This window comes from Clinocottus analis, unplaced genomic scaffold (assembly GCF_023055335.1).
Source record: "Clinocottus analis isolate CAN_PGR_092001 unplaced genomic scaffold, fCliAna1.0.p SCAF_9, whole genome shotgun sequence".
Lineage (NCBI taxonomy): Eukaryota > Metazoa > Chordata > Actinopteri > Perciformes > Cottidae > Clinocottus > Clinocottus analis.
The window spans coordinates 17567949-17586088 of record NW_027176251.1 but is presented as its reverse complement, the minus strand read 5'-3'; the positions used below and the strand labels follow the sequence as shown (position 1 = coordinate 17586088).

Below are 18140 nucleotides of genomic sequence, written 5' to 3'. Positions count from 1 at the left end.
AAAGCAATTACTGGGTACTGTTGTGACACCTTTGCACCGTCTGGCCTTGATCTCTGTCTGAGCTGCTGCCGGCGCGACAGTTATTTCCTGTTCCTGTAAATTAAAAAAAAAAAAAAAAAAGCTGGGAGGAACTACTTTGTATAGAGGATTTCTCTCCCCTGGTGAGCGTCTGACAATCTAAAGGCGGAAACCAAATTACTCTTCAGGACAATCTGAGCAAACACCTTCACAGCCTGGGACGATAGCGCTGAGTGACTTGTTGCGTCGTGGAGTTACAAGACGTCCGCGCAATTTCAGGTGTAAGCTGGACATGCCGTGTCACAGTTAAAGTTACTGCGATCCATGTAAATAGTACGTAGAATAGTTACAAGTCAAGAGACACACAGTCAAATAGCTGTCAACATTCGTCGAGCTTTTGTTACGCGCAGGTCCACAAAAACAAAGGAGCCAGGAGCCATGTATGAAACATTTTGGCTGGGAGCAACAGCAAAAATAGACATTGAACAAACCTGTGAAGAAGACCAAAACTGCATTCATTCGGCAGTATTAAGAGAATAACTTGTTCATTTACAATGCATCAATTTTTTTTTAGCTTTGCCGGTTGTAAACGTCCCAGTTTTAACTCTGGAAGTGAAAATTATTTGTCCATTGGAAAACTTGGTTTGAGATGAAAATGGCGCTCATGCCATTTGACAGTGGATGATTATAACTGACAGTTGAAGAGCATTCACTTTCATTAAGAGCTTTTTAATAATGTGGCTTAACTGGGATTTTGCAACCGGCGTATGACTCAACAAAACAGTTCAGTGACTGTTAGTTGTAGAAGGAAGGGATGGGCTTGAAGAAAAAGGAGACAAATCTCCGAGTTGTTCAGATAGGTGTGGTGTTACTGCCACTTCTGCTCGTTGAAGAGAGAAAAAAAAGGACCACTAAAAGCTTTACGGATGGGATAAAGAACAGGGATGGAGTTTTCCGACGTGACCATCAATTAAAGAAACGGTGCCAAGTGTGCATGAGACTGACAGCTGTACAAGTTGCCGTAAATGGATTTGATAAAAAAAAAAGAAATCTTAAATCCCATGAACATCTACAAATCGTGGTGGCATAAGACATCTGTCCACTAAACGATACAAAAATCACCGATTTATACTTGCAGGCAGAAGCAGCTCTGACATGGTAGAGTTTCAATTTGCAACCCAAATCAAAGATATGGTGCGTCACTTCATAAATGTCCTCGTGCGGAATGAAAGACGCGGATTAACGGCGCTCCAGTTACATTTTAATGAGCACGTGTCGACGCAAACAATCAGGCTGTGGATACATGCGCTCTCCGCTTATCCATTACAGTAGAGGAGAGAGCACTAAACAGAAAAGTGAGAAGCACAAAGACGTGCGAATGCTTTGTATTTATTATCCGTCCCTCTGTGACATACTTACAGTCCATTCAGATCAAAAATATACTGCAACGCTAAGACGTTTGACTGATTACATTTTAATGAAAGCTTTTAATTTGGGTCTTGAATTGTATGTAAGTGTGGTGAGAGGTGACTCGAGGGAGCCCACGAGTATAGAGTCAATATTAAAAACCCACAGATAAAGTTACTGCAGCACAAAGCAATTCCTGACAGATACACAGATTCCCTCGCACCGTTTTATGTTTCGTTCAGCAGTTTAGGGCGAGAGAAATAAAAAGCGCTTTGTTTCGCATTCAGCAGAAAATGTGAATGAGCTTTTGGAGTCTTTGAATTTCAAGATGGCAGCCTATTAAAGTCATTTTGAGCGTATTCGTGTCATCGCCTGTGCTGACACAGCTCCCTGAAGATGGAGAGCCGGCTTGGTTTAATCATCTTTTCACCCACAGTACCATGAGCATGATCTTGCACACGCACTATAGTTATGACGATCACAGTGGGGCCAAACGAGCAGTCACTATCTCAACACATTGGCCAGTGCTCTTACTCAATGCAATGCACTGAGGAACCATGAACCCCTGGAGCTAAGACTCCTTAAAGGACTAATCGATCTCCCCTGAGCACCACCTCAACTATTGCCCCGATCAACCTGCACAAACATCACCCGCGCTTCATTTGTATGGAACATTGCATCAGCAGTCACTCATGATTATAGTGTGCTTGACTGCTGAGGCACCAAATACACTTAGCCAGACAAGCTAACATTTGAAGCTTACGTCAGAGCAGAAAAACACACATTTTATTTCACACCAGCCTTAAAAACACTAGTATTGCTAATATAACAGCCCCGTGCACATTGAATGATCATGTTGAGAAATCCAACGCTCTTCCGGGATGCCGCACCTCGTTACAGGTGCAAGCTACAGTACGTTTGAGTTATACCGCTACTTGGGAGAAGGATTTTGTGAATGGTCAATTCCTGATGTATTTTGTACATGCAAATATTGTATTTTCACACCAGATTGTAGGCAGATATGTTTGTCAAAACAGACCATTTAAAATGGCATACACAAAACATCTTAACAATAATAACCAGTATGGGCTGTGGAGACATTCATCTAACATTTTCTGTTGAAAAACTACAGCAGGCTGCAATTTATCCAGCTAAATAGGTGAAGGGTGTGAAAATGAGCTTTAAAAAGAAAAAAAGGTAATAAGACATTGGCATATCCGTATTGAGATATAAAAAAAAAAAGTTTTCAGAACTCAAATTCATTTGCGTTTCAATGGAATGGGCTGTTCTTAGTAAAGTATCCAGTGCTGAAGATAATTAAAAAGAAACTAAACCCAAGCTGTTTCACAATAAAACAACCCCCACCCCTTTGGAGTCAAGTGATGAATGATGTATGGGAAGACTGCACGCATGCTACCACGAGTCACATCAAAACCGACCAGGAAAAGACTGAGAACCGTGTTTTCTACAGAAGGCAGTGCAAAAGTATTTAAACTTTCAGCTTTAAAAAGGTTCTCTGGGTTCCACTTACTTAGAAAATGTGCTCGCTGGAAATGTCAACTTAATAATAACTTAAAATAATTCACTTATTTTACACGAAACAAAAGGGGAATGATTCCATTCTTGTGTTGTGACCTTAAATCAACCATTACTTTTCTTCACACCGAAGTCAACACAGCGGAGCACAAATGTCAGCCATTATCAGCAGAAGAATTTTAAAAAATCCCAGAAATTTCTGCCGGGCCTTTTTATTTATTTATTTGAGTGGATAAGAATAGATCAAAAGTGACATTGTGCTGACCTTTTAGTGCTGAACATCTTGGCAGCAACTTCTTTCTCCTGCTTGGAGGCTTTGGGAGGTTGAGGTTTGATGTTGACTTCACAAACCTGCAGAGCAAAAAAACAAAAACACACACGTTACATTTACAGCATCACAGTCAGGTCGCCCTCAAGTTGTCTCAATGCCTTGGCCACGCTGATCTCATCAACCTCCATTTGCCGGCCTCCAACTGAGCGATTCAAATTGACCGGGCACAGCAGGAGGGAAGGAGCGGTACTCGGCCGACACGACAAAGACAATGTGTAGAGTCAAATGTCAGCTTTGATCATTTTGCTTTTCTTCGCCACAACAACACAGATTTAAACCAGAGTGGAATTAATTAGCACCGCAACTCCACTGTAATGACTAGAAACAATTAAAATCCAATTAAAAAGGAGGAGAGATCTGCTTGTGTTGGCAAACATGTCATGTGTAGTAGTTCTCTCTCTCTCTCTCTATGTTGTATAATGGCTGGGAGTTAAGGTTATCAGAGACTGGAGGAGGAGCTGGCGTAAAAGAAGATAGGGTTCAATAATTAATGCCGAGGTCTATGCAGGCCTCACTCCTCACCTGTCTGTAATGAGATGAGTGGAGGGCCAGAGGGAGGAAGGGAAGGAGAATGGGGTGATTAAAGAAGCAGCCAGCTCAGCCTCCCCTCCCCGCCCCCCTTCCATCAGTCTCACACACACACACACACACACGCACACACACCTAACACCTGGAGTGCGTTTCCTCCCTCCTCCACACACTGCTGGCAGGAGGCAGCGCTGAATAAGCAGGTGTAAAGGTTAACAAAGTTGTGTGACACTGGAAACATCGGATAATTCATTCAGGTGACATGGAAAACACGGATGCCCTCGATTCTGTAAGTAACCTAAGGCATCCATGACTCAGACGATAGCAACACAGGCAAACGGCAATGAAAATATTATAGAAAGAAAAAAAAAGTTCATCTTTACATTAGAATTGTCAGTTTTACATTTAAAAAAAGAAGATTTTAAATACAGCTTGCAGTTAAGATTAATCACTCTGACACTGCATTGCTTTTGATAGTGCATTAGCTGTAACACCAAAGTATTTTTAGGACCTTTCCTCGAAAATTGCATACCCAAAGTAAAAAGCCACTGGGCTGTTTGAATAATTTGGGTGATAATTAAAAAAGGTACACCTGTAAGATCTAGTTCAGATGTGTAAATGTCTGTCTATATGTTAATGGTTAAGAGTAAATGAAGATTGCGCACAGAAAAAATGTAAAGGTTTCAGGTCTGCCTTGAAAAAAAAAGCACTTTCAGGATGATTATTTCTTCAAAATGATGCAGCTGTAAGGTCCAACTCCAACCCAAATCATAGCACAATATGGGATCATTCTCTCAGCAAAGATTTACTTTGATAAAGTGAAGCAGAACAAAATTAGAGGGTTTAGTACAAAGAATTTAGGCAAGGTCTCCAAAATTTGCATTCGGGCACATTTGTGCCAATTTTTTCATGTACCAAATCATAAATTTCACTTGATTACTTGTGGTGTTCAAAACATCCAAATACAGCAGTGTTTGCCTTTTTTTCATCATAAAACAAGCTATGATTTACAGTTTTATATAACAATCGCTCGGTCTGTTCGCTGGGTTAGAGCGATCACACTGCAGGCAAATCAGTTTAGCCTGTTAGCAAGCCAATGTTCCCTAAGTGAGCACGACCGGTAAAAGACAACGCTGATGGAAATGGCATTTGCAGGTATTTGGTCATAAATTGGGAGAAATAAAAACACTGGACATGAAAGGAGCACTGCTAACATCTCTATGCAAGCTAGGTAGCCAATTATCAGCAGCACATTGAACAGCATGTAAACGCACCTGCACAAGTCAGATTGCGTGTCACCGTGCTCCATTGGTAGTAAGTTCTAGTTTGTTTACTTCACTCCGGTTTCCCTGTGGAAAATCAGCCTGCCAGCTGCTGTCAATCACACACGACGACATTTTTCATATTCCTTTTATAACTTAAAAACTAGAATAATTAAAAACAGTGACATTATGCTAAAAAGGATCCGACTAAATGCAGTTCAGTTGAACTTATGGTGGCACTAAAAGAAACATATTTGGATTAATTACTATGGAAACCAAATATTAGCACATTTCATATTTCATACAATAGGCCAGTAGTTGAGCTATATCAGTTGGGAAAATGGTTCTACTTTAACAGGTTCTGTTATTATTTTTTTCATATCTGAAACATTTCATACCATTATAGCAGCATGGGGATGTTAAAGAGATGAGAAATACCTCGCCATAAAGGGCTGCAGGTACATGCACACTGACAGCCAATTATTCTAAAATATTTCATTTAATTAAATAGAACTGTTTATCTAATCTGAGGGTGAATTCAGAGCCCAGGGAGCCCAGGGAGAGAGATTTTCAAAGAGTCGTATAATTTCCTCTTCCATTGCTGTTAAAATGTGACTCATCCACCCATTCGTCACAGTGTTCCAGGGCTTTAAAGTGATTACACAGAGTGCTTCACCAAACCCAGCGCTTCCCTCAGAAAAAATAATAACGAACCTTCCAGCTTTCTAGGGTCTATACTGAAGTAAGACCAAAACTGAAAATACATTGAGACATTATTTGGGATTATGTGAGGCCATCTTCACCTGCCAGCGGGCTTAAAGTGAACATGAAACAATAAGTTTCTTGTTTAAGCCATATACAGTAAAAAGAGAAGCTATACTTGAAGCAAACAAATAAAGTGCTGCATAGGTGTACCACATGAGGTTTAGGGACTAATTTAGAACACAAATAGAAAAGGTGGATACATTGCGTTTTGCTCAAACCTAGATCCCAAATTCGTACCAAAAATATGACGTTAAAGTTCTCGTTAATTATAGCTGCTAGAAAAAGAGTAAAATAAATTAAAATTAATGAATTAAAATGTGCCAGCAAATACCTCGCTTTCGAATTTTGAAGTGTTACAAAAAAAGGCGGTTGCTAACAATGGCTAAAGTCTGCAATAATCCCCCCACGCCCCCAAGAAAAACTTTCTTAAAGAGCATTAGCGTACTTAACTACAATAACAAAAGTTATATCAGAATTGCAGAATATTGCTTCAACAAGAAAAGAATAATAAGAAGGATGCCGCTTTTCTAACTTGCTTCGGTGAGATGCAAGTTGGAAAAGCTGGATGACAGATGGTTCATCCAATCACTGCCGCGTTTTTTGTTTTTTTAAAGTGTCTGTCCTCTTTCTGAACTGTTTCCAATAACGACGTGTGACAGTAAATCACAATGTCTTCAAAAAGGTTACATTCAATGTCAGCATATGTTTTTTTATGGGTTTATCCGTTCACCTGCACTATCACAAATGCATAACCCTGCAGCACAACGACACATCGGTGTGACGTAACCGGACAGTGTCTACTTCCATCTCTATGGCAAAAGAAGCTTGTTTGAGGATGTTCTCCCTGCCGAGCTTCATTAAGCCAGCCTTGTGTTTCAGCTTAATTGTCTCTGCGCGTTCAAAGCATCCTGACAAACACCATCAGCATCCAAGCATGTAATGGATCGAGGCGAATCCTAGACAGACAGACAGACAGACAGACAGACAGACAGCAGGTGTCACCGGTGCTCGTGTGTGCACTTTTGCTGAGAGCTGCCGGCCGTAAAAAAAGAAAAAAGATGACGATAACACAAAGGTGATGTGTTTGCTTTAACGCACGCAGCCTTGAGTTCAAGGCTGATCGAGCTATTTCACACAAAACAAAAGATGAGCTAAGCAAGTGCCCAGCCCACCGTTAACACAACCAACTGTAAACGAGCCAAATGCTAACCCAGCACATCAAAACAGAATAAATTCTGCTCTCAAATCCGCACAGTTTCAGATAAAGTTAAAGTCAATTTTAATCCTCCCTGAAGCTGGGTTTATGAATGATGAGATGGGGAAGGTAAATAAACATATCAGCTTCGGCGGTTCCTGGATGACATCCAGGGTGTTAGCAAGAGAAGTGGAGTATTGATCAGAGGCAGGATTAGCTGGCCCAGCATGCAGCTAAATCAGTAACGGCCGTGAAACACAGTACAGTATACTTTAAAAGCAACGCACGGCCGTTTTCTCCTCCAATATGCCTCGGATACAATCGGAAAAAAGCAGGAAAAAACTGAACTTTATCGGCTGAGAAAGTGTCGGCAATATCCTTTTAAAATCAATTCCTACTCTACTGTCGGGTATGTCGACTGTCTCGATGCTCGCCGTAGGCTCGATGGGGTGAACAGTTCACTGACATGCAACTGGAGAAGTGGTGTAACAATGTCTTGTTCAGATTAAATACAGAACATGTCTCGGTTTTCTCATGTTATAAAAACACAAGGATTTAAATCAAAACATTCAACGATGAGTAAATCAGCGCCCGCCTAGAAATTATGAGCATTTGGTGAGTAATAAATATATAGTCCTGTAGCTGCAGTGGCATTTTAATCAGGGCCCACTTCGCTGCAGTGATATGACTCATCTTCCCTTCTGTTCTCCACTCCCCTGTCCCGTCGTCGTCCCATTGTCTGCACCTCACCAGTGTTTACATCTCTCCCTGCCTCCCTCGTCTCTTCTTTCCCTCTCCCCCTTTCATTTTCTTTGGCCTGTGCAGCCCCAATTGTGGCATGTTTCCTGAACTAATAGGGGTCACATTAGCCTGGCAGGAAACACAATGCCATGATGGAAACGCTCCGTCAATTACCGGGCGACGAATAAACAACTCCGTCCTTCCTGTCATTTTTTCCGACTCATATTTGCGTTGAGCTATTGCTAATGGTTGCGACGCGTGCATTATCTGCTGGGGGTGTGGGGCATTTTTTCGTCTCCCCGTAGGAACTCGGAAACATGCTGGAGGACAGTGGTGTGATGTTTAGGGTTGCCCTGGAGGAGAGCGTTGCCCCTGCTAATAAAACATCTCAATGTAAATGTTGGCAGACTTACCAGTGAATGGGACAGTAGATTCATCTTCCTTGAATTCAGGATGCCTTATTTAGACTTAAGAATGACAATACATACATGTTGGATTTCAACAAATTCTATTTTGTTACTTGGGAGATTTGGACAGAAAAGCTTAAAATCTGGCTAAGTGTAAAAGTAAGATAATATCTAACACACTGAGGGGTTGAAAGAAACAAAATGAGTTCTCCAGTTTACTTCCACTTATTCCACCACCTAATAGAGGAGCAGGAGGCTCATTGTAGGCTGAATCATAACAGCCATATCTTTTATAGACAGGCAGCTTTGGGTAATATTATCTATGCTTATGGGTATTTCAAAGCAATGAGGTTAAAATATGCAAGGCTTCTCAAATTACCATTTCCACTAAACCGAAAACGAGTTCACGCTGGCTGAGTTCATTTAATATGTTTTATTAAACTTTTTGTACCCGGTGCCATCATGAATTTAAATACAAGATAACAAGGTACCACAAAAAAGAGAAAAAAAAGCATGCATGTAAAGTGAGCTCTCTGTGACAGTAATGGCTTCAGAAATTTGCCATAAAGTAATCCATAGATACTATGTGACATGATGGAGAGATCGTCCTGTAGATACATTTGAAGATACAGTCTATTTTTCCTCAGACAAAAGACACGTTTAAACGTTGACCCACAGAATAACTGTCTCTGTGCAGGAGCTGTGCGAGTAAAGACCATGTCTGCTACACCTGAAGTCTAGACAGGGGGTTAGCCAATTGTGGGTCGTATTAGAGCGCCAGCGATGCAATCAGCTGGGCGTATGGTTCCATAAGCCAAATGCACCTTCCAAAACAAGTTTTAAGTGCATTTAGAACCAGGAGACTGTACGCTTAGCCTAGCAAAAACACTGGAAATGAGCAAAATCTGCCTACCAACACCTTTAAAAGCTTGCCAATCCACTTATTGTGTTCCATCTGCTTTTACAAACTAAACGTAAACTATTTACGGCTTTACAGTGAGTCCCGGGCTGTAACTACTTCTACCGAGGCAGGCAGATATTTTTGTTGTTGCTGCTAGCTGTAGCTTTATATTTTTAGTACAGACATGAGTCTTGGCAAGAAAGCAAAGATGGTAAAACATCAAACTATTCCTAGATGAACTGTTTCTCTGCAAACATATCTTCCACAGAAACATTAATTTATTTTGACACGATAATCAAGGCTCACTAGCTTTTGCAGAGCTTTTAAGCAAATTAAACTGGCTCAGGTGTAATCACACAATGCACATGTGGAACAGTGGTCACATGATAATGGTTGGTGATGGCTGCATATGGTGGAGATTGTAACCCAAGAGGTCAGTGGTGTTGGAGGGACACTGCAACTATACGTCGGTGACACACAGGCAAGGAAGCAGACTCTTTCAAAGTTCCCTCTCTAATTACTTCCCTTAATTCCTTCAACTTTCAAGCCCTCATGAGAAACACCATCTCCTGCACATTACTGTGCACTGTACCACTGACCGGCAGTCTGATGAACAATTAATCAGACACATCCACTATCTGCACTTTCTGGGCCACTGTTCTGTAATGTACTGTTTTTCTGTTTTCTTTCATGTCTTTTTTTATTTTTAATATTATCTTTGCTTGTTGTAAACAACGACGAAGTGCAGAAAGTGGCGTCAAATTCCATGGACGTGAAAATGGACATGGCCATTAAAGCTGATTCTGATTACATGCAAACATGTCGTTCTGTAGCTCTAATTAGAGGGTCGATGACAAAAAGAATTAACCACATAAAAAGAGGTATTGACATTAAGACCTGGCAACAAAAGTCATTCCTCACACCAAGGGAACGAGTCTCCGCTCTCGCTTGCATGCACAATATAACACCATTCCAGTCAGGAACTACACAGCCCCGTGAAATTACATTATGCCAAGAAAACTACTGAGAATCTCTTCTTCACAGCTCTCTTTTACTCAAAATAAACTCCTGCCTTCCCTGGGTTGATCTATTTCTGTCTGTGAGTGTTCCTGAGGTTTCTATGTGCATGGAGGCTGCACATGATGATGACAATGGTAGGGAAAAAGTGAATAAAATGAGAAAACCTCAGCTTTCACGCAGAGTAGCTCATGGCAAGGTATGTACGGGAGCTAGAACACTGTCAGTTTGAGTTAAAGACATGCACACAGTCGGGGTTGGGAACTGCTGAGTCACTTCACCGTGTGATATTAGGCTGACAGAGACAAACGCCCATGGAGTATCAGTCAAAAATGACCCCATCCCCCTTGCTTTGATTCAATTAGCTTTCAAACCGCGTCCCAAAGTGGAACCAAAGGCAATGGTCACTCAACTTAAGTGACGGGGCCAAATCTGATTTTAGTTTGCCGACAGCGTCGCCTTCTTCCCGTCAAGTTACGCGGCGCCAATTTTGTGATGCGTGTCATCTGGCTGTCACATTATCGCCCCGTTCGCAAGGGAAGGGAATTGCGCTGGGAGCATGCCCTTAATTTACCCCGACAGACATTTGGATGATAAGTTTGGACGTTAAAGTAAAATGTGCCGATTTATCACAAAACGACTGCCTGTGCAAAGGGGCGAGAGAGAAAAAAAACATGGCGGAACAGAAGAAACGAGAGCGGAACCATTGCTCTCACACCACCAATCCAAGGGAAACATATTTTAACCACTTTGTGAAATATCTACACCCAAAAGGAGGGCCTCCAACATCCTTGATGCATCATGGGCCGAGTGGACTGGGAGGAGACAGAAGAGGGCGGTTTGTTGCTATGCTGAAGAAAGCAGAGTGAGACGGCGGGGGTGGGGGGGGAGGGTTGGATCACTAGGTTGGGTTTCTGCGGATTAGCATGGCAAATCCTCCATAATCTTGCAACCAGTCCCATGGCGCTGGTTACTGTATGTAGGTAAAGCTATTATGGCCGCAGACCAAGCCTGTCCGCTACCACGTAAGCTACATCCCGCAACTGCCCGTCCTGTTGTTCACCTGCTCTATTTTTAAGACGACTGCTGAGTGTGTTTATCCTCCATAAATCTCTTTTGAGATTATCATCATTAGGCGGCGGGTTAACAGGGAGGGAGTAAGACAAAAGAGATGAAAATTACAGTCCTCGGGTATTTATACCAGGATGAGGGAGGGTTGCAGGGCCCGCAGTCTGGCTGCGTGATCACAGTTTTCTTTTAGATACAAAGTTTTTTAAAAATCATCACCCATAGATGATAAGCATAAGTCCTTCCCAGCACACCGCACATGGAGCACCTAAGTGACATCTCTGTTTCATGCTGATATGAGCCCCACAAAACATAATGGAAGAATACATTTTCTTGGAAGCTTCCAAATTCGCATTAAGGCTGGATTTCAGGAATCACGTTACAACAGACTGGAACAAATCACTGCGTCACTGCCCTTGTCATTATCTAATTGCTTTGTTGTTGAGTCAGGACCTTCATCTTCCCTCCTTCCCGCTGGTTCTCTCTCCCTCCCTCCCTCCAACCATGTATTGGAACACAACAAGTCTTTGTTATTACAATTTATTGCACTGTATGTTCTCATTATAAAGACTTTGGATGACCTCGTCTTGGACTCTGAGAAATCGTAACGGCCATTTTCACATGGGAGATGATCAAAGAGAAATTGTAAGTCTTCATATATACTCATGGCACGCGCCAAAAGGCAGCTAGTAAGAGCCACCGTGTTACATGCTGCTAGCAATTTTCTTCATTGCTGCCGATGATGTCACACAAGGATTGTAGGAGTAGGAAGAATTACCCACCACCTTAGCGCCTGCAGTCTCTGCCGTGAGGGCTCCCTTGCTTGATGGCATACTGGAGAGAAACCGCCACCGCTTGGCAGCGGGTGTCACAGCCGGTAATAAGGTTATGGGTACGGGTTGAGACGTCGGCAGCAGCTGCCTCTCCCATGCTAGAAATGTTGAATGGGAATAAAGAATCTGCTCACTGGAAAACCAGATTGTATTAGATGTCGTCTCAAGAAACACCTCAGTTAAAAAAATGGCGGTAGCTTAATGCCCACAAAGCAGGTTTTCAGGAAACATTCTTCCTGGCCATGAGTCAGATGTGATGTTGGCAATTCAGTCAACGTGTGTTTGCATGTTAATGAGGAAGCAGAGACGGATGAGATAGTCGCAGCTGTTAAAACACCACATGACTTTAGATCCTTTCACAGATGAATCAGAGAGATACCAAATTTTGCTGTGGCCACCTTGATAAACATCAAGCATCGTCCTTTACAGCTCTGGCTTATCGGTACGGAAACAAAGCATCAAAAGCATGAAAGCACAGTTTGATATACTTTAAAACGTAATTTGTTAGAACCAATTGAATTTGTTTCTTTTTTTTTGTTTTATAATTTCTGCTAAGTGAATATGCTTCAGTTTCATCCAGGCAAATCTCAACGTGGCATCAATTGGTGACAGTAAGCACTCGCTGATGACGGCTGGGTGAAGGATTAATCAAAACCAGCAGGACCGTGCATAATTTCATCACAAGAGTCATCATTCAAGGAGAGTGTGTGTGTGTGTGTGTGTGTGTGTGTGTGTGTGTGTGTGTGTCATGCTTTTTAATAATAATAATAGAGGTGATTGTGCTCCTTTTCTCCACGATGACAACAGGTTCTCAACAGATGTATTGTCATTTTTATGAATTTTGTTCGAAATTAGTCAGGGTTTAGCGATGACACACTTGCTCATTTTATTTGATTGGACGAGTGACTAAGGGGCAACGACGATTATCTGTTTGAGTCACATTTCAAGCAATTAGCTTCTCAATGCAAAATAAGTTATTTTTTTGCATACCGTATAATAGTTTGGCATTGGACGACATATAAACGCGTCATGGTGCCACCTTCATTCTTAAGAAAAATATTTGTGATTCCTGAAATTATCTCAATAATCATCAAAATATGCAACCTGGTATTTTAGACCTGGGCCTCTAGCGCCGTCTGCCGTCTGATATTGTTTACATAAATATGCGCATGACGGGATGCTGCGTCATTAACGAACAATTCTTGTTCAATACTTTACTTGATTAATAAAACAACACTATGCTGCGTAGTTTGCACAAGGCGACAACCACTTTTCTCTCGTTCCACACTTCACTTCAGAACTTCTCTTCTCCTTACGTTTTTCCCTTCACAATAAAAGCCCTAGAAACATACATCCGGACAATGCTTCCTAGAAAGCTGTTCAAGTACTCAATATATAATACCTTACAGGTATAACAAAATGATCCAACAAAACTGCAGCACCAAAACACCGCACACACAAGAGCATTACCGTAGAATTCGACTACTTTTTTTTTCCTTCTCAACTTTGACCTGTGTAGCTGATGTGTGGATTTTTTCCGATTCTAAAGTTAGCAGCAGTTACAGAGACATATGTTACAAAATTCACGTGAAATATATTACAAAAGCCTCTTCACGAGTGAGCAGCAGCAGCTTCAGACAAACTACCTGCTGTCTTCTAATCCAGCCACGCAGCTTAGTAAGGGTCTAGCACAGAGCGCTTTCCCACTACCTCCACGACGCAAGCTAAGCTAGGGTAGGCTGGGCTGGGATGGGCTGGCTCTTGCCGTGGAAGTGGTGGCATCAACGGTGGGTGCCGACGGAAAGCTAAGCAGGGTGAAAAAAACAACACAAAAAGCAGAAAAAAAAAAACTGTTCGCTCACCAGATGTTGTTCACTTTATAAAAGACAAAGTCCATCCACCTCTCTTTGTTAACTCAGTTCTATGACGTGGTTGTTCAGTTTATCGGTGCGCTTCATGAACGCCAGTGAGGATCCCCTCCACGAGAAAAGGCATAAAGTAAATCCGCCATCAAGTCCGTTTCACCTCCTCCTTCAGCCATCGAGTGAAAACATGTCAAACACAAACACTAAACATGTCATAACTTCTCTTGGGTTTCAGCCTAAACTCTTCCTAATCCTGGCAGCAAGGTAGTTTTGGGTTGTGTTGACAGAAGTCACACTGGCACATCACAGCACATGTTAATGTTCACGCTGGGCCACTGACCAATCATACGTCCACGCCATTTTGCAGGCGCTTGCACGCCAAAGATTACACCCATTGTCTATGACAAGCAATAATAACGTCCACTCCCTCTGTGTACTTTAATCTGCAAAGGCCTGCTTATTAAACTGCTTTGCCTCCATAGAGACACAGGAGGTAAAAATCTGATAGGATGAAAGCACCGCTGCAGGCTGAGGGCAGAGCAACAGAGGAAGACATGACCTGTGCAATGAGAAAATTAGCTAATAGGGAAATATAATTATAATACATGGTGTTTTTGTGAAAAACGATTAAATTATAAAATTGCTAGAACTTTGTGATTCTGTTTAGGACAGCAGTGAAGGCTTAGCTGGCCCTGACAGCCCACCATTGCTAATGACAATATACTAAATACAGTATCATTGGATTTCTGACTTTTAGTTGGACAAAACAAGTCATCTGAATAGGTTACCTGAGGCTGCGGGGAACCGACAGATACTTTTATTTGATACAATATTTCACAGACAGAACTATTTAAAAAAATAAAAAAATCGAGATTTACTTGGTAGATGAAAAACAATGAAAATAATTGAAGCTCCTTGATTCAAGGCATCATTAGGAGAACAAAAAGGTTGAAATTAACAGTGTCTTCTCACTAATATGGACCACCATGTAAAACAACACAAGCAATGGTGATCCCAAAAACAAGTCAGCCCAACACTTGCGTCTCATTGACCATGACCATCTCACCACCTACAGAGAGCATCAACAGGGCACAGAGTGTCTCTGGACAGTAACACGGCTCCCCGTCTCAGCTCCATTTAGCTGAAGATGCTGACCCCGCTCTGGGCGGATATGTTTTATGAGGATGTATAATAAGAGATTAAGGAGACCGGACAATATACAGACCCCGAAGGCCGCACAGTCTACACCTTATGGGGCTATACCTTATTGCATTATGCAATGTGGTAATAGGCTTAGCTACATGCTTGTTTGCAGCGGGGTGGGGAGGGGGGAGTTTTGGGCTGACTCTGATGACTCACTTCATTAAGTCTCCCTTCCTAAGAGCTTTGTAGTTGCTGAGGAGTGAACTTTCCACACTCTACATTAACACTGACTTCAGACCGCATTTACTCTACTGGAGGTAAACATCCACACAGGAACCCACTTTAACAAGAAAATCGGGCTCATACTGACACATCTGTGTGTATATATATATATATATATATATATATATATATATATATATATATATATATATATATATATATATCACTTATAGCAACTTCCCTTATCCTCCAGCCCCTCTTTATGTTCCTATACTAGTCCTGCAGGGAGTCCCGTACCTACTTTTGCCAAGATCCTTGTCCGTTTTTTAGAAATGAGAAACGACGCACGCACACGCACAGATATTTCACCTGCACCGTATGGAAGCATTGCGAGCAGCAGCATCCTAACAGAACTATTTTTAAACCCATCAGAGCTCCAGGGGAGCTCCGCGCCAGCTGCACGGAAACACAACACTTTGCAAACATTAAACCTTTGTATACATATATTTATTTTTGTGTGACTTCTCCGGTCGTATCATATCAATATGTGCCGGGTGAGTCGTTTCGGAAACAACAAGAACACGTCGCTGCACCCCAGTACTCACTTTCAGGAGGGACCTGCCGCGGAAGGAGTCGCTTCAGACGGTCGCAAACATTTTTCGGACATGCGATTCAGGTATCGGGAGTGTTTCTTCGTCAGGCAGGAATGTACACACACAGGCTGACATGCGGAATCATTTGACCTTCTCCTAATAGAAAGTACCATCGATGCGACGTAGGAGAGGGGAGGAGCGGACTATACCAAGCAGGCGTCCCAGCAAGGCGAGGAGGGTGAGAGGAGGGAGGGGGGGGGGGTCGGCGCAGAAGAGCCGTCATCCAGGGATGCAATGCAGGGATGACAATGATACAGTCGTAGCAGTGAAGGGTAGAAATAAATGTGGAACTAGTAAGTGGAAATAAGAGTGGAGTAGAAGTGTGTGGCAATTTCATCAGCAAGTCAATTTCAGCCTCCCTGCTGCAGTCCCCTTTAAAAGTAGCTACTTTTAAAATCATGCTGAAACACAAATTTACTGAAGGTTCCAGAGAATAAACTGGAAGTGTTTCTTTCATTCAGCTCATGCTGGGCCTGTCCCACCACGAAGCCTCCGGATATATGTTGTGTCTTTTACACAAGGCACAGTTGGCCAAAATGGCAGTGTGAAGTAAACATATCCTAGCCACATTAAACATTTACACCGTTCACATACTGTAGTACATTGACATCGGACCGGCATAGAGCTTGAATAATTAAAGCTTCATTGAACTACTGTATATCTAAAGTAAATAGGATTGAATTCATGCATGAGGCAAGTTTTCAAAGACAATAAATTCAAAATTCAGTGTACTTCAGAGTCACAGTTTGTCATAGGTTTGTTGTTGTAGAATTTGGCTTTGTGTGAAACGACATCCCCTCTCGCCTCGCACAATGAACGTCACCAACACCAACATGGCCGTCACGTAGCTTGCTAGTAGCCTATGTTCTACACATAAATATAACATAATTTTACCTCATGTGTTGTATCCAGCAACTCTTTTTGTAAGCTCCGAAGTAAAAGAACTAGTTAGATCCGCTGTTCCTGTGAGTATGTCCCAGTACGAGAAATGAAGGCATTAGCATCAGTGATAGCCGTGAGCTAACCAGTGGGGCACTCTCAAATGCATTAAAAAGCATGCACAGCTGGCCCGGTTCTGTAAACAAAACAAAGAGAAACCTGGATTACAACACACATTACCCCACTATATCTTTACTTACATAATAGTGATTTGCTGCTATATTCTGAATGTTGCATAGAGAACTTTTTTAAATTTAAGTTTTGATAGAAATACAGTTTTGCAAAGTCCATGCAGTTATCACATACAAATAACACAAATGAGGTTGACAACATTGAAAATAGAGCTAACAGGACTGATGCATGCATATACAGGATTGCATCATAATCCAGAGCAGAAAAATGAAGTAGTGAGGTTAAGTGAACATCAGACGATAACAGTCCTTCGCCATTAGAAGTAATTTGTGATTTAAAAAAAAACAGTAATACTTTTAATTGTATATATTGCCTATATTGGTTACTTCTGTCACCTCAAGGCCCATGTATCTAATTCTCATTCATTCAGAAATATTACAAAAAATAAAGGACATGCTTTGTGGTGGAAAGTTATAAATTACATTGTTTTTAGGCCTATCAAGTGCACAGTTTATGAAAAGCTTATTGATATGATGATTAAAGGGCATTATTAACTCACTCCAAACCATCGACACAGCGTAAATCCATGTAGGAATTTAATCTGACAACAGTGGATATAAAAGGTTGCTGCTGTCACTCACTTGCCCCACAGAGACAGAATACTAATAAAATATTATAGCAATTGGTGATTAATCAAATAGCAACTCTATTTAGCCACATGTGTATGAGCTCCTCAGACAAATATGTCAACTGAGTTAGATATGACAGAATTTCAAGTTGGCCAAATGGCTCTTTATGAGCTATTATGTCAAGTTCAAAGGCACCATCCTTGAGCAGTTGTGTCTGTAGTAGATCATCAATATCAAAGCCTTCTGTGACGTAAGGAAAACAACTCGGGCTGTTGCTTTACATCAAATGTGTGGCCTTGTGAGAACACGGCCTCATATAAACCACGGCTCCCTATCTAAGGGGTTGCTCTCATACACTATAATGTTGTTACTGTGGGTGTAAAGGAGAAAATACAGATATCAAAGTGGTTCAGTGTGGGGGTCTTGAGGTTGCAGAAAGAAATCCACACAAGCGTTGAAAAAACATGCATTTGAAACATTGTTGTTCATCTATGTTGTATGTGTTGTTGTTGTTGTGCCAAGATGGTGATGTACAGTCATGTTAGACA

At 41.7% G+C, this 18140-nt stretch overlaps 1 protein-coding gene across 2 annotated transcripts in view; it reads right to left on the bottom strand.

Annotated features, from left to right (window-relative positions):
- Positions 1–15981, bottom strand: part of oxr1a (oxidation resistance 1a) — a 144751-nt gene extending 128770 nt beyond the window's left edge. For both annotated transcript variants that reach the window (XM_068570389.1, XM_068570391.1), the window contains exons 1-2: positions 15845–15981; positions 3227–3312 (exon numbers count right to left, since the gene is read on the bottom strand). In XM_068570389.1, the coding sequence (XP_068426490.1) occupies positions 3227–3243 (17 nt within the window). In that variant the 5' untranslated portion in view covers positions 3244–3312; positions 15845–15981. The remainder of the gene's footprint in view (positions 1–3226; positions 3313–15844) is intronic.
- Positions 15982–18140: the final 2159 nt, after the last annotated feature.